Below are 19,322 nucleotides of genomic sequence, written 5' to 3'. Positions count from 1 at the left end.
TCAATTCTTTGAGATAGATACTGTTATTATTTCCATCTCCAGGTGAACTATTTGTCCAAGGACATAGAGCTGGTAAGAGTCTTTGGTGAGCCCACACACACCTTAGGAAAGAGAGTCCTCCTACCTCTAACCTGGCCCTCTGTCAGCTACTTTAGGTTTTCTGAATGGGTGGCAGAAAAAGACAGAAAAGAGAGAAAGAATTTTAAAAGCTGAAGAAAAAGAAGCAAGAATGGAGAGAGTTTTTTAGATATTCACACCTCTTCATACACCCAGAATTACAGAGGATAAGAACTTTTGAGTTCACCTTACAGATGAGAAAACCAGGACTTGACTATGGGCTTTCTCTCCATAGTCAAAGGAAGTTAGGGCAAGAACCAACTAACCACTAGTCATCTCTTCCTGACAGTCTTTACCTTGCACATTTCAGCCCTAGAGCATTCCTCTCTTACACCTTTCTTACACTGATGGTGTGCCCCAAACCTGGAAGACAGGCTATGCTACAGAGTCAATCAATAACCAAGGAGATCTGTGACACAGAGCAGGAGGTGGAGACTGGGAGCCCATGCTGCCTATATGACCCTTCCAGTCCCAGGGTTCCAGAGCAAAGTGGTAAGTCCGGTGCAGTTTTCAACTCAGCTCTGGAACCAGCACTTCAGCCATGAAGGTGGCAAGCATCTTTCTCCTCACTGCCTTGGTCCTGATGAGTTCATCTGGTAGGTGTTTTTGCGTGTTTTTCTGATTTGAGTAAAATCTTTTTGACCTGTTGCTTTATTGAGCACATTACTTTCAAGACTTAAGAGTCTACTATTGGACAGATCTTTCGGTTCTAGGGAGATGAAATAAGATCAGCAGATGAGAATTATATATAGAAAGAGGGATTTTAACATAACACAGGAAAACAATTTTACTAGTGCTCAGACATGAAATGGTTTTTTCCCCAGGTAATGAAGCTGTCTCTTCATCAGAGATATGGTAGATAAATGAAGGGATTATTTCAACATGAAGTACCCTCCTAACTCTGTACATGTTGAAGGCCAATTTACAAATTTCATGTTCTCATGAAATTTCAGAAATAGGTAACAATGGTTTCCAGTTATTCAGTGTACAGGGCAGAGTTTAAGAATTTTACTTTTGACCTACAGAATATTTTTAGAAAAAATATTCTTCTTGAATAGACGGTGTGTGTATATCTTCAAACTGTCCTGATAATGCTGAGAGATGATCTGAACCCCCAGAATCGGCATCCTTTTTGTCTTTTTGTCTTTGGAAATGGTTAATGTGTTAAACTTTTTATCAGATCTAGCAAAGAAACCAAATCAACACTTTATGAAGAAAGGAACAATGCTGTTTGTTGTGTTCGCTAAATATTTATGGGAGCGGTGGCCCCTTTTCCATTTCTCATGCATATCAATTAATACAGATAGATGCCTGTGTGGCGATCACCTGCTCATTAAATCTTAGACTCAACTAGATTCTAAAATCCAGTGGGACTCTCACCACATCAGGTTCTGACTATTCCATGGATCTTCTTTTCCAAGCCCATGAGTGTCTTATGACTTTTCAAAACATTTAGCTCGGGAGAACTACCTCCTTACCTAGTTGACCTCAGAGATTGTTAATAACAAAATCAAATCTGACCAACATTTCTTCCTTTAGATACTATCAGATTAGTCCCCCTTTCCTGCAACATCTAGGGAGAACTATCTCCTTACCTAGCTGACCTCAGAGATTGCTAATAACAAAATCAAATCTGACCAACATTTCTTCCTTTAGAAGAAGTGACTATCAAATTAGTCCCTCTTCCCTGCAATGAGCTCACCCACAGTCACCATCTCCTACATAAACATGATGTCATCAAGATCTGCTATTTTCTGGAGAATGCAGCATGACAATTTTAAGCATCTACCTGTAAATTCAAAAAATGTGAATTAAACTAATAGCACAATGCAACAGAGGAAAAGAGGTCTTTGGGAGCCAAAGTTTTAAGTTATCAGAAGATTCCATTTTTTTTAGCATCACTTATAAAAGAAGGCTTATGTATAAATATAAAAGTTAGTTTTGTATCACAAGACCAGGTTATTGCTAGTGTTAACTGTTTTACTGGCTATAGAAACAAGTTATAGAAACTCTCCATATCTTTATCTATAAACTTGAGATAGGTACTTACATTTCCTACATCAATAAACAAGTTGCTAACTAGAATGTCAGTGAGCATTCAGAAGACATTTGCTCTGTGCCTGAGACATCTGAAGCAGTACGTACATCATTTTTATTTTCAAGGAAATAAGTCAACTTGTCTTAAATATACAAAACTTTTGCCCTAATCAAATTTTTGCTGAATTTTTTTGGGGTTTCAGAAGGCAGGCTGTGAGTGAACATCAGTGAGATGTCCTTGAAGAAAAAAGATGGAAATAAAAAGGGCTAGGTGGTGAAAGAGGCTGGCAGAGAAGACATAGACTTAAATGGAAGCAGAAATTTCTGAATGAGAATATATCTGTCCTCTTGCATTTCAAGACTCAACTTCACATGTCTGATTTATGTTTTCCAGGTAACAGTGGAGCTAACATCCTGGGAAGAGAGGTAAAGACTATTTTGTAATTTTTTTACCTCTGGGGCTAGAAATGTTTGTTTCAACCAAAGCATAGTCTAACTCCCCTTTCAATTTAGCCTCAAGTTAATACAAGGAGTATGAACGCTGGCAAGGCTTAACCTACTAAATGTGGGTAGTAATTGTAGTTCCCCACAGGTGCTTATGTTGAAGGACAAATTCTCAGATACATGGGCAATTTCTGTGTAGTCATATTATGTTCGCTGTAAAGGGGTTTTTATATATAGTAGGGCTATCTTGTAGGACAAGAATTTTAAGCGGAGACCAGCAGAAGTGTCCTCTTCTCATTACATATATATATATAGTGAGAAGGCCAATGACAAACCAAAATTGCATGAGTAAATAAATTATCACATTTGTGATGTATTATAAAGAAGTTCTGATTCCATTAGCAACTTACCGTAGAGTTTCCCTGGTGGCTCAGTGATAAAGAATCCTCCTACCAGTGCAAGAGGCACGGGTTCGATCCATGGTTGGGGAGGATCCCACATGCCACGGAGCAAAAAACATGTTTGCAAAAACCATTGGCAAATGGGTTTAGTGCTCTAGAGCCCAGGAACCACAACTACTGAGCCCTCAAGTTGCAACTACTGAAGCCCATGGGCCCCTAGACTCATGTTCCACAACAGGAGAAGCCACTGCGATGAGAAGCTCACACACGCTAACTAGAGAGTAGCCCGTGCTCACTGCAACTAGAGAAAGTCTGTGCAGCAACAAAGACCCAGCGCAGCCAAAAATAAACAAATAATAGAGTGAAGTGGTGAAGGGCTGAAGTTGAGGACCTAGATTGACAGGGTTTAAATCCAGGAACCAATAATTATTAGGTGTGTGACCTGGGATGATTTACTCTCTTTGTACTTCATTATCCTTACTAGAAGAAAAGTATGATAAAAAGTTCATAGGCTAGTTGTGAAGTTTGAATATAATAATACATAAAAAGCATTTAGGACAGTGTCTGCCCTGTGAAAGTCTTTTCATAATTAATGGTAGAGAAAACAGGCTGTGCAAAAACTCCAAAGGTGGAAAGCACTGCATGTCTTTAAGTGACTTGGATAAGACTAGGGTAACAGGACTACGGTGTGCAAGGAAGAATATGCTTCAAGGTGTGGCTGACCTGAGAGAAGCTAGCACTTGTAGTGATTGTAAACTTGAACCTTATCTCACTCACCTTATTCAAACCTCACAACACCATGATGAGACAGGTAGGAAAGAGGACAATATCATTCTTGTTTTGCAAATGAAATGACTGTGGCTCAGAGACACCAAGAGATTTACCAATGTCACACAGCCTGTTAAGTAGCAGAGACATTACTTAAAACCAAGTTTTCTGAATGCAAATTTTGCATTCTTCCTTTTAGAACACTTAATATCATCGTCCCAATCCATTTTTAAGGTGATCAACTCAGGGACATTTTAGAGACTTTGCTATAAATTCAAAGAATGAAAAATGATGGGAAATGATCCTGTTTCATTTCATTTATAGGCCAAGTGCACAAATGAAGTGAACGGATGTCCCAGGATCTATAACCCTGTCTGTGGGACAGATGGAGTTACTTATTCTAATGAATGCTTGTTATGTATGGAAAATAAGTGAGTACAAGCTTGAATTTCTTTTAAAATATATATTTTTAGCTAAATGTCTTCAGATTTTTACATATCTAAGACTCAATGAATATGCCAATAACATTAATTTCACCATGTGAAAAATAAAGTACCTACTTTTCCCCCAAGACATTCTTGATCTCTTTTTCTCCTTATTATATATCTATAAAGATTCTATAGAAGTGTGTGTGCATTATGATAGAAAATAGTATAGATTGTATCAAGCATTATGCAAGGCATTTAATATTCACAATGACTCTATGAGGTAAATAATACTAAGATTATTATGCCCATGAGAAAATTGAGATTTAGTTAGCTTAAATAATGCTCAGCAATGAGTGGCAGATCTGGTATGAAATCCTTGCTCTTTCCATGATAAAGTCAGGTACCAGCCTAAGTACGTGTGAGACACAGAAGAAAATCCTACAGGTTCTGTCTCCCAGTTTGCTTACATTCAATGCTAACACAGTGTGGTCAGTGGTAGTGTAAGCAAAGTGCTCTGAGAGCACAAAATCATAAAGAATTAATTATGCCTGCTAGGATTTTGAGAAGTTTGGAGGCTTTCTCTAGGACAGTCTAAAGAAGGAGAGAGAAGCATTTCAATATGAAGAAAAGACTGAACAAAAGCCAGAAAGTAAGTGATAATATGGTGCAGTATAAAAGGTGTTAAAGAAATTACCAAGCAATAGAGGAGGGGAAGTGTTTGGATGCTTCTTTCAATTAATTTTTTAAAAAATCAGTTCTATGATAAAAATCCTAGCTTTTATAGCAAACAAGAGATAGTATGGATTTTTTAAAGCTCACAATATACTCCAAATTCCATTATACTTAAAAAAACATTCTTTGCAATAGCAATCATTGTGTTTACTAAAGTCCTAAAATATGCAAGTGTGAATTATATAGATTAGGTGACCAAAAACATATTTTGGTAACACTTTTTTTTAATGGATGTGAAAACCAGCCTCAGTGGAGTTTCTGAACTGACTGTAGGTGGGTAGGTGATGGGAATCAGACTCACGAGCTCAGAGAAGTAAATTTGCCACAGATGTTCTGTCTTTGCTACTGAACACTTTCTGCCAAGCATTGTGCTAGTCTCCTCTGCTTTCCTTGTGGATATAACTAAGAGAAAACAGCACAAATAAGGTAGCTTCCTGTAATCTGTGACAAATGCCATTAAATGGGTGTTAGCAATGTGCTATAGGATTGAAGGAGACAGACTGCTTCTTACTGAAAGGGTCAAGAAAGGATTCATGAAAAGGAAGTCATTTAAACAGCAGTCTGTTTTCATAGTACCACAAAAGCCTTTTAGGTAAATAAAGGTGTAGAATGGTCAAACAAAAGAGATTCCGCAAGGAACCTAGAAAACTGTTATTTTGGAACTGATGTGGTGTTAAGACTTTGATTTAGGCTCAAATGACTGCATGCACTTCCATCATTCCACTGCTCTAATTCATTGTCCTATGAACCCTCCTTTTGATCTGCTTGAAATCATTTCAGAACATTCTTGGTATTTAACAAGGATTGTGGAATTAGGTTCCCAGGGAGAAATAGTTAATATCCTAAAGTTTTAGGCCAAAAACATTAGATGCTCTACTTTTTAAAAAATCCCACATTAAAGACTTATAAAAGAAACTTGAAGCCACCTGTTAATTTTCTCATGGCCTATGTTATTGACGTTAAAGTCAAACATCATAGTTCTGTCCAAGGGAGGGGAAAGCAGTACAACAACCTTGAGACTTGGGAGATTTCCAAGTGCCAATATCAAACAGCCTAATATTTAGAGTGAAACAATGGAAAAATATGAGCATAGGGCTGGGACACCCTGTTTCTTTAGACTTTAAAAATCTATCAGTCCTACGTGATCTTTCTATTCTTTTAAAAATATGTAAATATTGGGAGCAATATTTGAATGCCCGAAAATGTATTCTCTTCCTATATTTCTCTGATAAGAAAGCAGGAAAGAAAAATGTGGCTTTTTCAAAAGTACCATTTTTTAAAAAATATTTTTAGTTGGAGGATAATTGTTTCACAATGTTTATACAACAGTGTGAATCAGCCATAAGTATACATATGCCTCCTCCCTCTTGAACTGCCCCCACCCTGTCCCACCTCTCCAGGCTGTCACAGAATACTGCATTGAACTCCCTGTGTTGTACAGCAACTTCCTATCAGATATCTATTTTACATACGGTCATATATATGTTTCAATGCTTCTCATGTATCAGTTTGCTTTTCTTTCTATTGCCCATTAAAACCCCCAAACAAGTATTAGTATATTGTATGGTTAACTAGATCCAGGTTCTGACCCTAGTTGTTGAGTTTTGAGATGAGTAGACGAACAAGGGCTTGCATCTCCTTGATCATTATGCTCCTGGCAGACATTCAGTAAGAACTTTCTCTCTGATTACTCTATATCTTCTTAGGCAAACTACACTGGCAAATTCTTTTCTATAAACTAGCATTCTCCTGTAAGGACTTTTTGCAATGACGGAAATGCTGTCCAATGTGGAGGCCTCTAGTCATGGCACCAGCACTTAAAACGTGGCTACCATAACCAAAAAGCTGGACTTTTAACATTATTAAACTGATTTAAATTTAAGCAAGCTATATGAGATCGTGTCAGCTGTCATGGACAGCATAGCTATGGAAAATAAGTCAAACCGTGGGCTCTGTCTAGATGCTAACTAAAGCAACAATCCTATGAGATAGGGATATGATTTCCTTTTGCAAAATCTCACAGAAGGGAATCCCCAGAGTCCTAAGGCAAAGGTCCGAAAGTAGCCTGGGCACCTGCTAAACTGGAAATCTGGTGGCTAGGACAATGACGTCAGCAGGAAAAGCAACAATGGATTAAAGATTAACTCCAAGGCTTTTAATGATGCCCTACTAGATCTGTCAACTCTATAAGGATGAACATTTTTCCTTTCTGTTGTATCCTCAATATAGGTAGTAGTTCTCAATCGGTATTTGACGACTTAAGTGAATGAGAATAAGTATATGAATAAGAGAAACAGAAATGGAAGGAAATCTCTAACCTCTCATCTTAAAATAAAGCTGAATTTTTTCCTTGTTTTCCTCCCATAATCACATTTTCTCAGCAAAGTTTAAACTAATTTTTTCTTCCAATCTCTTCTACAGGGAACGTCAGACTCCTGTCCTCATTCAAAAATCTGGGCCTTGCTGAGAACCAAAGTTCTGAAATCCCATAAGTACACTATAATGCATGGCTGGCCTGATTGCTGAATAAAATGCATCTAAATACGTCCTGTTGCTCCCATATGCTTTTTCCTCAAAGGCATGTTTGATTATACTGAGAACAGAGGATGGAGGCAAACTCAGAATAAACCGAGTTTTACAAAATACAGCAATCCTGTCATTTTGGACAGGGTTTCTTTCAGGATGCTTTTCCCTTCCCCATCCTCCTCACATTCTGAGGACTCTGTCCCAGGAAATGTGACTGCAGACAGTAAATGACAGGATGCAGTTGATCACAAATATCGTAATCCCACGGGGATTAGACTCGCATTTTAAGAAACAATTGGAAAACTCTCAGTCCAGAAACATGTTGCCTCACACCATTCACTGACTGAAATAATTTCTTTAGGGTTCCTTGGAATGTAACTGAGCATCTATTGTGCCTGGCACTGGTCTAGGCACAGAAGCATATGATTCTGAAATGCTGCCTGTCCAATGGAATAGAGTTTAGTCTTAAGATTTTCCATATATCTCACAGTAGATTTGAGGTGAGGCACGACTTTCTCAAAGAGGCTCTGAATCATTGAGGAAACCAAAAGAGTTTAATTTTCTCAGCTGTGTGGTGGAGGAGCCTTTGCATTCAGCCTTAATTCTCCCCCAGCAGAGGCCATTCCCCACTAGTCACTGAGGTGAGTGGCAGTCATGTAGAGCTCCCCATTTTCCCTGGCAACCTGAGGACTATATCTCTGGCTTGACTTGGAGATCTGCTTTTTTGGGTATCACGGGTTTGTGCTGAGATGAACAAAGAGGAACTAAGACCTGATTCTGATTTAACTTTTGCCACCAAAGCACCCGCAAGAGATAATCTGCTGTGAAAGGAAGGGACTACAGACCTACAGATTACAGATGAAGTGATCATGAGGCCTGTGTGTAGTTCACTTTGCTTTACCTGTGAGCCACAATAACCCTGTGTGGTTAACCTTATCTCATGAGTAAACTTAGCAAAGTTAGGTAACCTAATATCACCACCAAATAAGGTGGCAAAATTAGGCTTTTAATTCAGGACAGACTCCAAATCTAATGCATTTTAGTCTAAACCACAATCACCCCAGGAAGACTATCCCTTCCTGATTTCTTCTACAGGAACTTTAGGTAACATGCTCACATTAAATGGCCTATGTAGAAATAAGAAGTGCCTCAAAAGGAAAAACGTATCTATAATCACAAAAATAGAGAAGGAAAAGCAGCTTGAATTCCTAAGCTCAGAAGTAGCCCAGAATGGAGAAGTGAATAGAGGGTGAAATGACCCTGAGATGCATCAGGTTCCCTGATAAATAGTGGAGAATTTATCACCCATTGAACCAAAAGTAGCTAATAAAATCTGTCCCACACTTGCAAAACACAGTTGCTTGACACATAAGGTTTAGGTTAATTTCTTGTGATATTCAGAATATACATGGCTTGAGGTTTAAATCTGACCACTAGGGGATGCTGCGGTCTACTAAGTGACTCAGCCAAACACACACCTCACAGCTCACCAGGTTAAGTTATGGATGCAAGATGGCTTCCAGCATCTTGTCTGTGAAGCCAGAGGACATTTGAAGGGCAATGCTAAGCTTAAGGAACTTTGCTTTAGTAAACAGATTTAATCATTGAATGCTAGAAATTGTCACGGTCTGGATAGAAGAGATTTGGAGATTACAGGCAGAGGTAATACATAAACCTAGATTGTCTACCTTTAACGGTTCTGCTCACTTTCTGACTTGTTAAAAAATCAATTTAGGCAACCCACATTTCTGCCTGGCCATATTTTTGAGGCCTCCAACCTAACTGTTGCTAGGCCAAGTTCTTGGGACACAAAACATGACAAACAAGAGGAAACAGCTGCCCCTGGAAAGAAAGGAAGGGCAACGAATGCCACCTGAAAGCAAATTTATGAGTCACATGATTCAAGGATCTGAAGCTGAGCAGGATCCTGGGGGGCCCTCCTGGGTAGGAATCCTTTCCCTGTCCCATATTTCTCATTTGCAGAAAAAGGGCTTCAGCCTCCTAGGCCTTCCCTGAGTTCCAAATAGCACATTCAATCAGGAAAGTAAGAGAATGCAGAAACAACGGAAGAGTGATCAAGAAACTATAATGCAGTGATTAAAGCTGAGTCCTGGTTCGTCCTCAAGGGGTGTTGTTGCTGTTCAGTTGCTAAGTTGTGTCTGATTCTGCAACCCCACAGGACTGCAGCACACTAGGCTTCCCTGTCCTTCACTATCTCCTGGAGCTTGCTCAAACTCATGTCCATTGACTTGGTGATGCTATCCAACCATCTCATCACCCACTTCTCCTCTTGCCCTCAATCTTTCCCAGTATCAGGGTCTTTTCCAAGGGATACACTTAATGATATCTTTGAGTTCTTCTGCAGGAACTAAGGCCTGCACCCAAGTGGAGGATGGTAACTTCAGGCTGAGCACAAAGTTCCCAGAACCACCCTGTTATCTCACCCACCAACCAATCAGAAGAGAATCACACACACTATAGCCCTCACCCCAAATTTTACCTATAAAAATTTCTCCCTGAATGGCATCAGAGAGTTGGGGGTTTTGAGCATAAGCCACCTCATGCCCGTTGCTTGGTCCTCTAATAAGTCTCTGCTCCACACTCTGACATTTTGGTTGTTTGGCCTCACTGTGCAATGGGCACATGAACTTATGTTCAGTAACAGACTGATTTCTTACAAATGATTTTTTCCTGCCAATCTGGATTTGGAACGGAAGGGACAAAATGAAACCTACCTTCCTCTCTGGAGCAGGCACCACAGAGACAGTGATGAGCCAGCTGACTTTGGTGTCAACTACAAATTGGCACTTGCCATCTACCTATCTACAGCTACAAGGATTAAGTCATATGCTGCCACAGGTGTTGACCGTCAACATCCCCTGAAAGGAGTTCAGGGTGAAGATCAGAAATGAAGCACTCAGTTTCAAGGGTGGGGGATGGCAGGACAGGTCTTTCAGATACATAATTTCAGGAGCCCAGTTCTTCATATCTCCCCATGTCTAGAAAACCACTAAAATCCTTCATGGAAATGACTGTTCCCTGTAACTAGCAAAGGCTTCATGAGACTAGTAGAAACCTTCTGGAAAAATATGTGCTTGATTGCATGTATTCCCCCTTCACCAAAAATCACGTATATACTGATCTTTCCCCCCACCACCTCTTTGGAACAGTTTCTCAGAGCTGTCTGAGGTGTTGTCTCCTGGGCTGCAGTCCTCATTCTGCCCCAAATAAAACTTAATTTGCAATTCTCACATCATGCCTTTTTTTTTTTTAAGTCCACATAACTATTCTTACAGGCTTCCCATGCTGCTAGTGGTATAAAAAAAATACCCACCTGCCAATACAGGAGACAGACAGGGGTTTGAGATCTGATTTGGGAAGATCCCCTGGGGGGAGGGCATGGCAACTCACTCCAGTATTCTTGCCTGGAGAATCCCATAGACAGAAGAGCCTGGTGGGCTACAGTCCATAGGGTTGCAAAGAGTTGGACATGACTGAAGCAACTTAGCACCACACAAGTATTCTTATCTTTGGTCGGTTCCTGCTGGATTTCCCTGGATCCTCTCTGCAGGTTCTGGAGATAGTAGTGTGTCCCAGTGGTCACCAGGAACTTTAAAGAAGGAAAAAAAAATTTCCCTCTACCCTTTATGGTGAGTGTTGGCTGAGAAGACCCCATTTTCTTCAGGACACATCTTCTCCAGGGCACGTCATACATGGATAAGTTTGTCTAGCTTAAAAGTTCTCCACTGTAATTGTAATTGAATTACAATTGAAGTACAATGCCATTGTAATTTATGATTATCTTTGGTAAGCTTAACTTGCTCATTCAGCCTTCAAACAAAATTTTGCTTGCTGGAGGCCTCACTCTGAACCCAATCCAGCATAAGTTGGACCCGGTCTGATCCTCCACCAGGTCTGGTTTAGGGGTCTGACCAGGTCTGTCACTGGAAACAGTCCTATCTCTATGTCCCACACCACCCAACTCAGGCCAGTTTGGGGATCCAGGCTGTGGGGGAAAAAATGCTCGAAACGCAACAAAAATGCTCAAAACAGTGAATGCTCCTAACACACAAGCTATGGATGGAGGATTAGAGGAAACTTACCCACCACCTCCAGAGGCAGTGAGGAAGCAGCGACTCAAGGGGCTCCTCAGGTACCTTCGCTGCTGTTGCTCGTTGCCACTGAGGGCAAAGGTCTCCTTGGTTCCCTGTTCAGTCACCAGACCTGTGAAAAGATAAACTGAAGCATATTAAAAATTTTGTTTGAGCAAAAATGGATACAAACTGTGCAGCATCCAAATTAGCAGATAGGAAGGAGCCCCAAGGGTCAGTGCAAAGTGGCATTTACAGCCAGAAAGAAGGCAGGACGAGAAGTTACTGGACAAAAAGCAGATTGAGTATTGTAGGGTCACTTTTCTTTAGGGGATGGTGGGGGTCTATCAGGCAGATTGCTTAACTGATGTTGATTAGGCAATTTCTGATCACTAGTTTAAGATTCTATTTCTGGGAATGGAAACTAAAATTAAGTTAATTCAGTTTGGTGATATGGGTCTTAGCCTAAGAAACTGCATTTTGGGCAGGTTGCCTTATTTTTAACAGACCCATCAGAAAGCATGTGGATTGCGTTTCATTTGCTGTTTCATGTCTGGTTGGTTCACCAGCTCAAGTGGGGAGACTTATGAAGGAGGGGATATATGTATTCATTTGGCTGATTCACAGTTTTCCTATAGCAGAAACTAACACAACATTGTAAAGCAATTATATGCCAATTAAAAAAAGAAATTTACAACTGAAATGTGTTTAGAGGAGAGAGGCTACCATGATGGGTAAGAATTTGCAACTTTGTGCTATGACAGATGATTGAAAGAATGGGAAACTTTGGTCTGAGGAAAGGAAAACCTTTAGAAATCTGGTGGCTTTTTTCAAACAATTTAAGGGAGAGAGTGTTAACACCATGAAAGCAGAAACTCTCTTCTCAGTGCTGTATTACAGGCTGGAAGACAGTATCTAACATCTAGAAGGTGCCTGATTAATATTCTTTTTGTTACATAAATGAATGAAGAAGAGAAATTAACATGTTCTTTTTGGCCCCAAAGGGTAGAATTTAGACTAATTGAGTAGGGATTAAAGGGAGGTTGATTTGGGTTCAGTAGAAAATCAAATAGTATAAAATCAAGGACTTGGTTAAAATCAAGGACTCTGGGTTAGAGTTCTGGGCTGGAATCTGATTTTACCACTGTTTAACCATGTGTCCTGGGAAAAGACAGAGAATTTCTCAACGTCTCAATTCCTTAATCTCTTATGTAGGGTTAATAATAACAGTAACAAGTCCCTCTTTGGGCAGTCAGCACAATGCCTGCCTTATAGTTCGGTGCTCAAGAAGGATTAACTATTGTTGTTGTTGTTCTTATTCATCTCATACCCCTTCGAGCTCACTTAAAAAGGTCTCCTGGTACATGAACATTTCCCTGATAGGAGGAGAAACAGTTCACTACATTATTAAATTCTTATCTTATAGAAGAGATTCTTCAACTGGATACAAGGTCAGACTAAAATCTCTCTGCTTTTAACTGTAGAAAAATTCCAGAACTATAAACCACGCCCCCAAAACAAGAACTCTAGAGTAGTGGCTGGGAATAAGTTTTGCGGAAGGAGAAGGTTTTTGTGGCCCTCGTAGAAGATAAGGTAGTAAATCCAACTTCCACTGTTATAACGTGCCCCTTCGCTGGAGAAATAAGGAATGCAGGATGGTTTCCCTTACTGGTTTCAGAGTATTTGAAATTTAAAGCTATCGGACAAAAATAGTATACCAAAAAATATTTTTGTCCATTGGAGAAGTAAACTTGCTTGAAATTAAACTTTGAGTATATTTTTTTATAGTCATTGATTTTTTTTTATAGTTTATGGAGCCTCCTGAAGAAAACGAACATGAAGAACATTGAATCTTTTATTTCCATTTCTCTTCCCCAGTTTAGCCCCTAAAAACCTTTGCTTATTCCAACTAAGTTAAAATAAAATGTATTTGCATAATAAAGGAGGCAATTACATTAAAATGTCCTAAGCTCTACACTGCCAACAATTTCCTTTGTTTTCATTCATTATGTAAGCAGTACCTAACTTTTAGCTAAAAATGTGAAAAATGGAGGTAATAAAATGATGTCCATGAAAAAGGAGTAACACAGATTTTTGCTTTACAATAGACACTCACTAGAAAGCCAACAAACATCAAAAATAAAAAAGGCTAGTTGGCGATCAGGTCAAAAAACACTGTTTGGAGGAGTGCCATTTGTGGCCATGCGTTTTTTTTAAAGATGGTAATATTATATGTTGCAGGGAGAGGGACCCTTTCCAGGGCCCGAAACTGGGCTCTTGTCTAATATTCGGAAATGAATTGTCCAAGGAGATACACGTGCTGACAAAGCAAGAGACTTAATTGGGAAAGGGCACCCAGGTGGAGAGCAGTAGGGTAAGGGAACCCAGGAGAACAGCTCTGCCACGTGGCTTGCAGTCTAGGGTTTTATGATGATAGGATTAGTTTCCGGGTTGTCTTTAGCCAATCATTCTGACTCAGAGGGCTGGCGAGCATACCTGCTGCACTGGATTCCCCTGTGGGACATCCCTGGTGGCTCAGATGTTAAGGAGTCTGCCTGTAACGCGGGAGACACCAGGTCAATCCCTGGGTCGGGAAGATCCTCTGGAGAAGGAAATGGCAACCCACTCCAGTATTCTTGCCGGGAAAATCCAATGGAAGGAGGAGCCTGGCAGGCTACACTCCACGTGGGTCGCAAACAGTCAGACACGACTGAGTGCCTTCACTTCTTCTTCTGACTCAGAGTCCTTCCTGGTGGTGCACGCCTTATTCAGCCAAGATGGATGCCAGAGAGAAGGATTCTGGGAGGTGGTCCGACAGGTGGTGTCTCCTTTTGACCTTTCCTGAACTCTTCGGTTGGTGGAGGCTTATTAGTTCCGTGTTCCTTACCAGGACCGCCTGTCGTAAAACAACTCATGCAAATAGTTACTATGGTGCCTGGCCAGGATGGGCGGTTTCAGCCAGTGTGCTTCCCCTAACATTATAGATGACTGGTCGTTTTACTTATTGTATGTGTAGTCAGGAATAAGGCATGTAAAATAAATTTAATACTATTTGGGGGGCTTTTTATTGTTCCCTGTTGAAGGAAGAAAAGGACTAACAGAAAGTGGCCAGTTAGGAATCTAGCTGTGTTGTCAAACAGTTGTGTTAGAAACAGAAAAATAAACACAAAGAAAACAACTGGGAAAATAAGAAAAATGCATACCTGTGGAAATTAAAGGAGCAAAAAGCAGAAAGAGACATGTGTAGTATAAGAACAATAATGATAATAATAAAAGAGATAAGCACCTAAATAGAGAATGAGAAGCAGAGAGAAAGTGAAAATTTAGGAAGTTTCATAGTGAATGTAATTCTTTAAGGCCATATTCAAAGTAAGTTATTATATTTTGAACTGCTTATGCTAAATATCAGGGCTTTTTAAAACTCTTTTTTTTTTTTTTTTTTTAGTTCTACCAGTTTATTGCTACCAACCCATCTCCCTCCACCTTCATGCACACGTGCTCAGTCATGTAACCCCATGGACTGCAGCCCACCAGGCTCCTCTGTCCATGGACTTTTCCAGGCAAGAATACTGGAGTGGGTTGCCATTTCCTTCTCCTTTAAAACTCTTATTCACTGAGATATATGTGTTTTTCTTTAAAACTTAAAGCTATATGTTGAAATAATTTTTTTTTTGATTTCTGAAGAGCTTTAAAATACTCAAAAAATGGCTGACTAGAAATCAACTTTCAAACCTTAACAATGTAAATTAGCCCTTAATGTCTTGTAAAGTTAATGAAAATTAATAAAGATAATAGGAGCTAACTTGTACTGAGTAGTAATCCTATGTCCCAGACCCTATGTTAAACGCTTCCCTTGCATTGTCCCATTGAATTCTCACAAGAACCACCCCCTAATCCCCCAACCCACCCCCCAGAGCCTCATTTTAGGAATGAGAAAACTGAGATTCTCATTCACTCAGGGTTATAATTAATAAAACTGCAGAGTTCCTTGGCTTATCTGTCATGTTACACTCTCTGTCCATCTCTCACTTATAACTGCTACTCCTTGATCTATATCAGCATTTATAGCCTCCCCTTCTTTAAAAATAATTACTCCAGGTTCCCTGAACCTACCATGCTCTCTGGCCTCTGTATTACGTCTCTGAATTATCCTTATTGCTCAACTCCCCCCACCCACCACCACCACCATTCTATTTCTCTCTCACACACACATTATTCCCACACCCTCCATCTGTCTCATCTTTTCTTGGCTTATCAGATGAAGGTATGACCGCTGAGAATTCTTTCTTCATACCACTCTTCTTAAATGTCCCCTCTTTTTGCTCCTTTTATGTACTTCCCAATTTCTCAAACATTTTTTCAAGATCTCTGCCACTGCAGAAGCCCTGGTCTCTCCAAAGTCTTCTAACCCTTCATCTTTTCTTGATTTTCTAGGCATCTAAAGCACTCTCAGGTATTTGAGTCAGGTCAGCAAATCTGTTTCATAGCCAAACACACATCTCCTTCCCCAGTGCATGCTCACCAAAAGAAATCAGTGGTATCTAGTAGAGGTAAAACGTGAGGACAAACAAAATTTTCCATAGAATTTGGACAATGGAATCCATCCCTAAAACACTCTCTCAAGTCTAACCCCTCTTCTCCATTTCCTAAAATACTGCCCTCTCTAAGCCCAGCATTACTGCTGGTATGACTTAATATAACTCACTAGGTGCTCTGCCTGCCCAAGGTTATTCAGCCTGTCTTCCTTCCAATATATCCTCCTATTCTATACACTTCATGCAAACATACATGCTTAGTCATTTCAGTCGTGCCCAACTCTTTGCAATCTCATGGACTGTAGCCCACCAGGCTCCTCTGTCCATGGGATTTTCCTGGCAAGAATACCAGAATCGGCTGCCATTTCCTCCTCCAGGGAGTCTTCCCAACCGAGGGACTGACTGAACCTGTGTCTCCTGCATCTCCTTCATTGGCAGGCAGATTCTTTACCACTGCGCCACCTGGGAACCCTTGCTTCTAGACCACAAAATAATTAAAGTAGTACTTTAATGAGAAAGCTGTAATGGTTACACAATATCTACTAAAGAAGGTCCTAATTTAGCCTGGTGGTTATAAGCCCTTAATGTCTTTCTGTATTCCTTTTTTATCTGTCACCTTTACGTATTTAATAAACATCACTTAAGATATTGGTTCTCAAATTTTAGACTCAATGAGAATCCCCTGGAAAGTTTCTTTACAATTTCAGTGGCCTAACCTCATCTTGCAGATATTTCAGATCAGTGGAGTTTGAGTGGATGCCCCTGATTCCTCATCTACCTCAGTTTTTAAGCCTCCCATGAATTTTTTCCTGCTCTCTCAAACTGTTCTCTTCCAAATGCCCATAAAAGTGTGTTGGTTCCTCTATTATTATAACCACAGTCAATCTTGAATTATAAGAAAGTATGCTAATCTTTATGTGTTTGTTGGAGTTTCCTAGGGGGAGTAATTGAGGCCTAAGTATTTCTGTATTCTGTATTACACAAACACAGCACTTTCTCTAATAAATGAAAGTTAATTTCTATCAAGAATGTTGTGGTGGCCAAAATTTTTAAAGAGTTGGGGTTCCTGCTTTTATATTATGTGAAAATTGAGGTTTAAAAATTGACATATGGAGAAAGACAACTTTTCTTTACCTAATTACGTTCAGTATCTGGAGTCTACAAATTAAACTGATCTATAACAGATTGACAGGAGAAAAATGCCTGATTCATATCCATATGAAAGCTAACAAAAATTCACTAGCTTATTAAATGGCTCAACTTAGAGGTGTATATGCCTAACTCAGTAGGGGAAAAGGAGGAAGAAGAAAAGGCTTCTATGGGGAGAACAGAGACACAAATGGGTTTTTAGGAGAGCAGAAGATGAAAAAGTTTGTGATGTTTGTCTATGCTGGTGGGAATGGTCCTTCTCTCTTCTTCAGTGACTTATTTTCATTTACTATAGGTTTACTCTTCCTTCTTCTCCCTGGAGAGCTGCCCCAGAGAGGGAATTACAAGCAGTCTTATCTCCCAGAAGTTGCCTGGATCTCTGGATGAGCTGTTGCTTCTGTTCAGTAGATAAAATCCTGCACATTTAGGATGGGAGAAAGGGCCACTATCCATGGAAAAAGAAAGCCAGACCTTCAGGAGGTCAGACTAAAGGACCGGGGGTTTTGTGCCTACTGCCTTCCTCTCTCTGCTTCCAGTGTAGGAGACAGTGAGGACAAGGCTTCTTAGGGGTGAGAGGAAAGGGAACTGTGAAGCACAGGGAAAGCCTCCTAAGCATCAAGGAGGCTTATCTTCAAGGAAAAGGTGATCACTGCTCTCGAGAGTGTCATCCCCATGCTTGATGTGTCACTTGTTTCACACCAACACTCTCCCAAACCCCTGTCCAGTGTAAACGATGCTCTCATATCTTGTTCCTGCCTTTACCTATCTTTACCACATTTAGTTAGAGTTCCACTGGAAGACAGTGAAGTGTATCATGCTTACAAATTGTGTCTATGGGAACAAAAATGGATATTTTGCACACCTAACTAGGAAGAAGGAGCATTACTAATTGATAATTTTGGAAAATGAGACAGACTTTTCCTCTCAGACATTCAAAAACTCAAAGCCAGAAGTTACTTAACTGATAAAAAGTACTTTCAAGCAAACATAATTGAGAGAGACTGGTATCAATGATGTTAAGTTCTGAAAGAGAGAAGAGGGATAATTTGGTTTGTTCTAAGGAATCTGGGTGAAATACTCTACTTGAATGTCACTGGAGCAGAAAGAAAATGAAGCTGGGACAAAGCAAAGTCCCCTAACACCCTGCACCTGCTTCCTCAAGATAGCATTGGCTGGAAGTCAGTTTTGAGTGGTAGGCAAGGAACTAAAACTCACCACTGTGAGAAAACTCACCACTGTAACAGGATCCTTTTAGCAGTGAGAGATCTGTGCTTTGGTCCCAGGAGAGGAAATTGTGAACTTCCCTAGAAGGGATGGAAGGAGAAAGCAGGAGCAAGTAACTCTGCCCTCTGCACTCTGACCTGTGTGTCCCTGATGGTCCTGTACTGTCAACACATCCTGTACTGATATGATGTTCTTCTTAGAACCCAGAATACTGATGCGGGAAGACCTCGTGCTAGTTATAATTCCCAGTGTGGCCCTGACACCTGCCAGTGAAGTTGCTGTGTAGTTATCCACCCATCCTTTCAGAACAAACGGAATTTCAGGGGTCACTTTCAGAAATCATTCCTTAAAGATGAAAACAGTGGGTGGGGCATCAAATGGAAACAGCTGCCTCTGTATGCCTTGATTTCTGATTTCTACCATTAAATAGTCATCAAATTCCCACCTAATTCCCTTTTAAAAACACAGAGATGGTGCATATGTCAGTATCCCCCCTATGATGCATCCATGTTACAGAAGCCACTGAAGTGTGCTCTAGGATAATCATTTGAAATTAGCTGTGAGTGGGCAAGGTTTGCAAGGGTCAGTTGTTCCCCCTGAACTGGAAGAACACATTAAATGTGAAAGAAGGGGGAAAACAGCTATAAGGGACATTGAGGACAAGATTGGCCAAAATGTATAAAGTAAGGAACAGAGCAAAACCAAATCAGACATTAGAAAAGGATTTCCCAGGGCTCAAATGATGCCTATATCATATTCATATCCAAATGATTTTTAGGGTTCCTTTCTCTTCATTCCAGCTAAGCTTTTCAGTTCTCTCTGCTAAGTCTCAGGTAGACCTAGGCCATCACCTGACCCAGCTTCTAAATC

At 40.1% G+C, this 19,322-nt stretch overlaps 2 protein-coding genes across 3 annotated transcripts in view; one reads left to right on the top strand and one right to left on the bottom strand.

Moving 5' to 3' along the window:
- The window catches only part of SPINK5 (serine peptidase inhibitor Kazal type 5), a 345,077-nt gene extending 330,759 nt beyond the window's left edge, over positions 1-14,318 (bottom strand). For both annotated transcript variants that reach the window (XR_014055486.1, XM_081495652.1), the window contains exons 1-2: positions 14,041-14,318; positions 11,557-11,677 (exon numbers count right to left, since the gene is read on the bottom strand). The gene's annotated coding sequence lies outside the window, so the exon portion shown is untranslated. The remainder of the gene's footprint in view (positions 1-11,556; positions 11,678-14,040) is intronic.
- On the top strand, positions 659-7,394 carry SPINK1 (serine peptidase inhibitor Kazal type 1). Its single transcript, XM_081495664.1, has 4 exons — positions 659-713; positions 2,549-2,580; positions 4,092-4,198; positions 7,349-7,394. Exons 1-4 carry the CDS (start codon positions 659-661, stop codon positions 7,392-7,394), a joined length of 240 nt encoding a protein of 79 aa, XP_081351790.1.
- Positions 14,319-19,322: the final 5,004 nt, after the last annotated feature.

This window comes from Giraffa tippelskirchi, chromosome 6, assembly GCF_054371585.1.
Source record: "Giraffa tippelskirchi isolate mGirTip1 chromosome 6, T2T-mGirTip1v1.2.pri, whole genome shotgun sequence".
Classification (NCBI taxonomy): Eukaryota; Metazoa; Chordata; class Mammalia; order Artiodactyla; family Giraffidae; genus Giraffa; species Giraffa tippelskirchi.
Note: the sequence above shows the minus strand (reverse complement) of the source record. Positions and strands in the feature narration are given on the sequence as shown.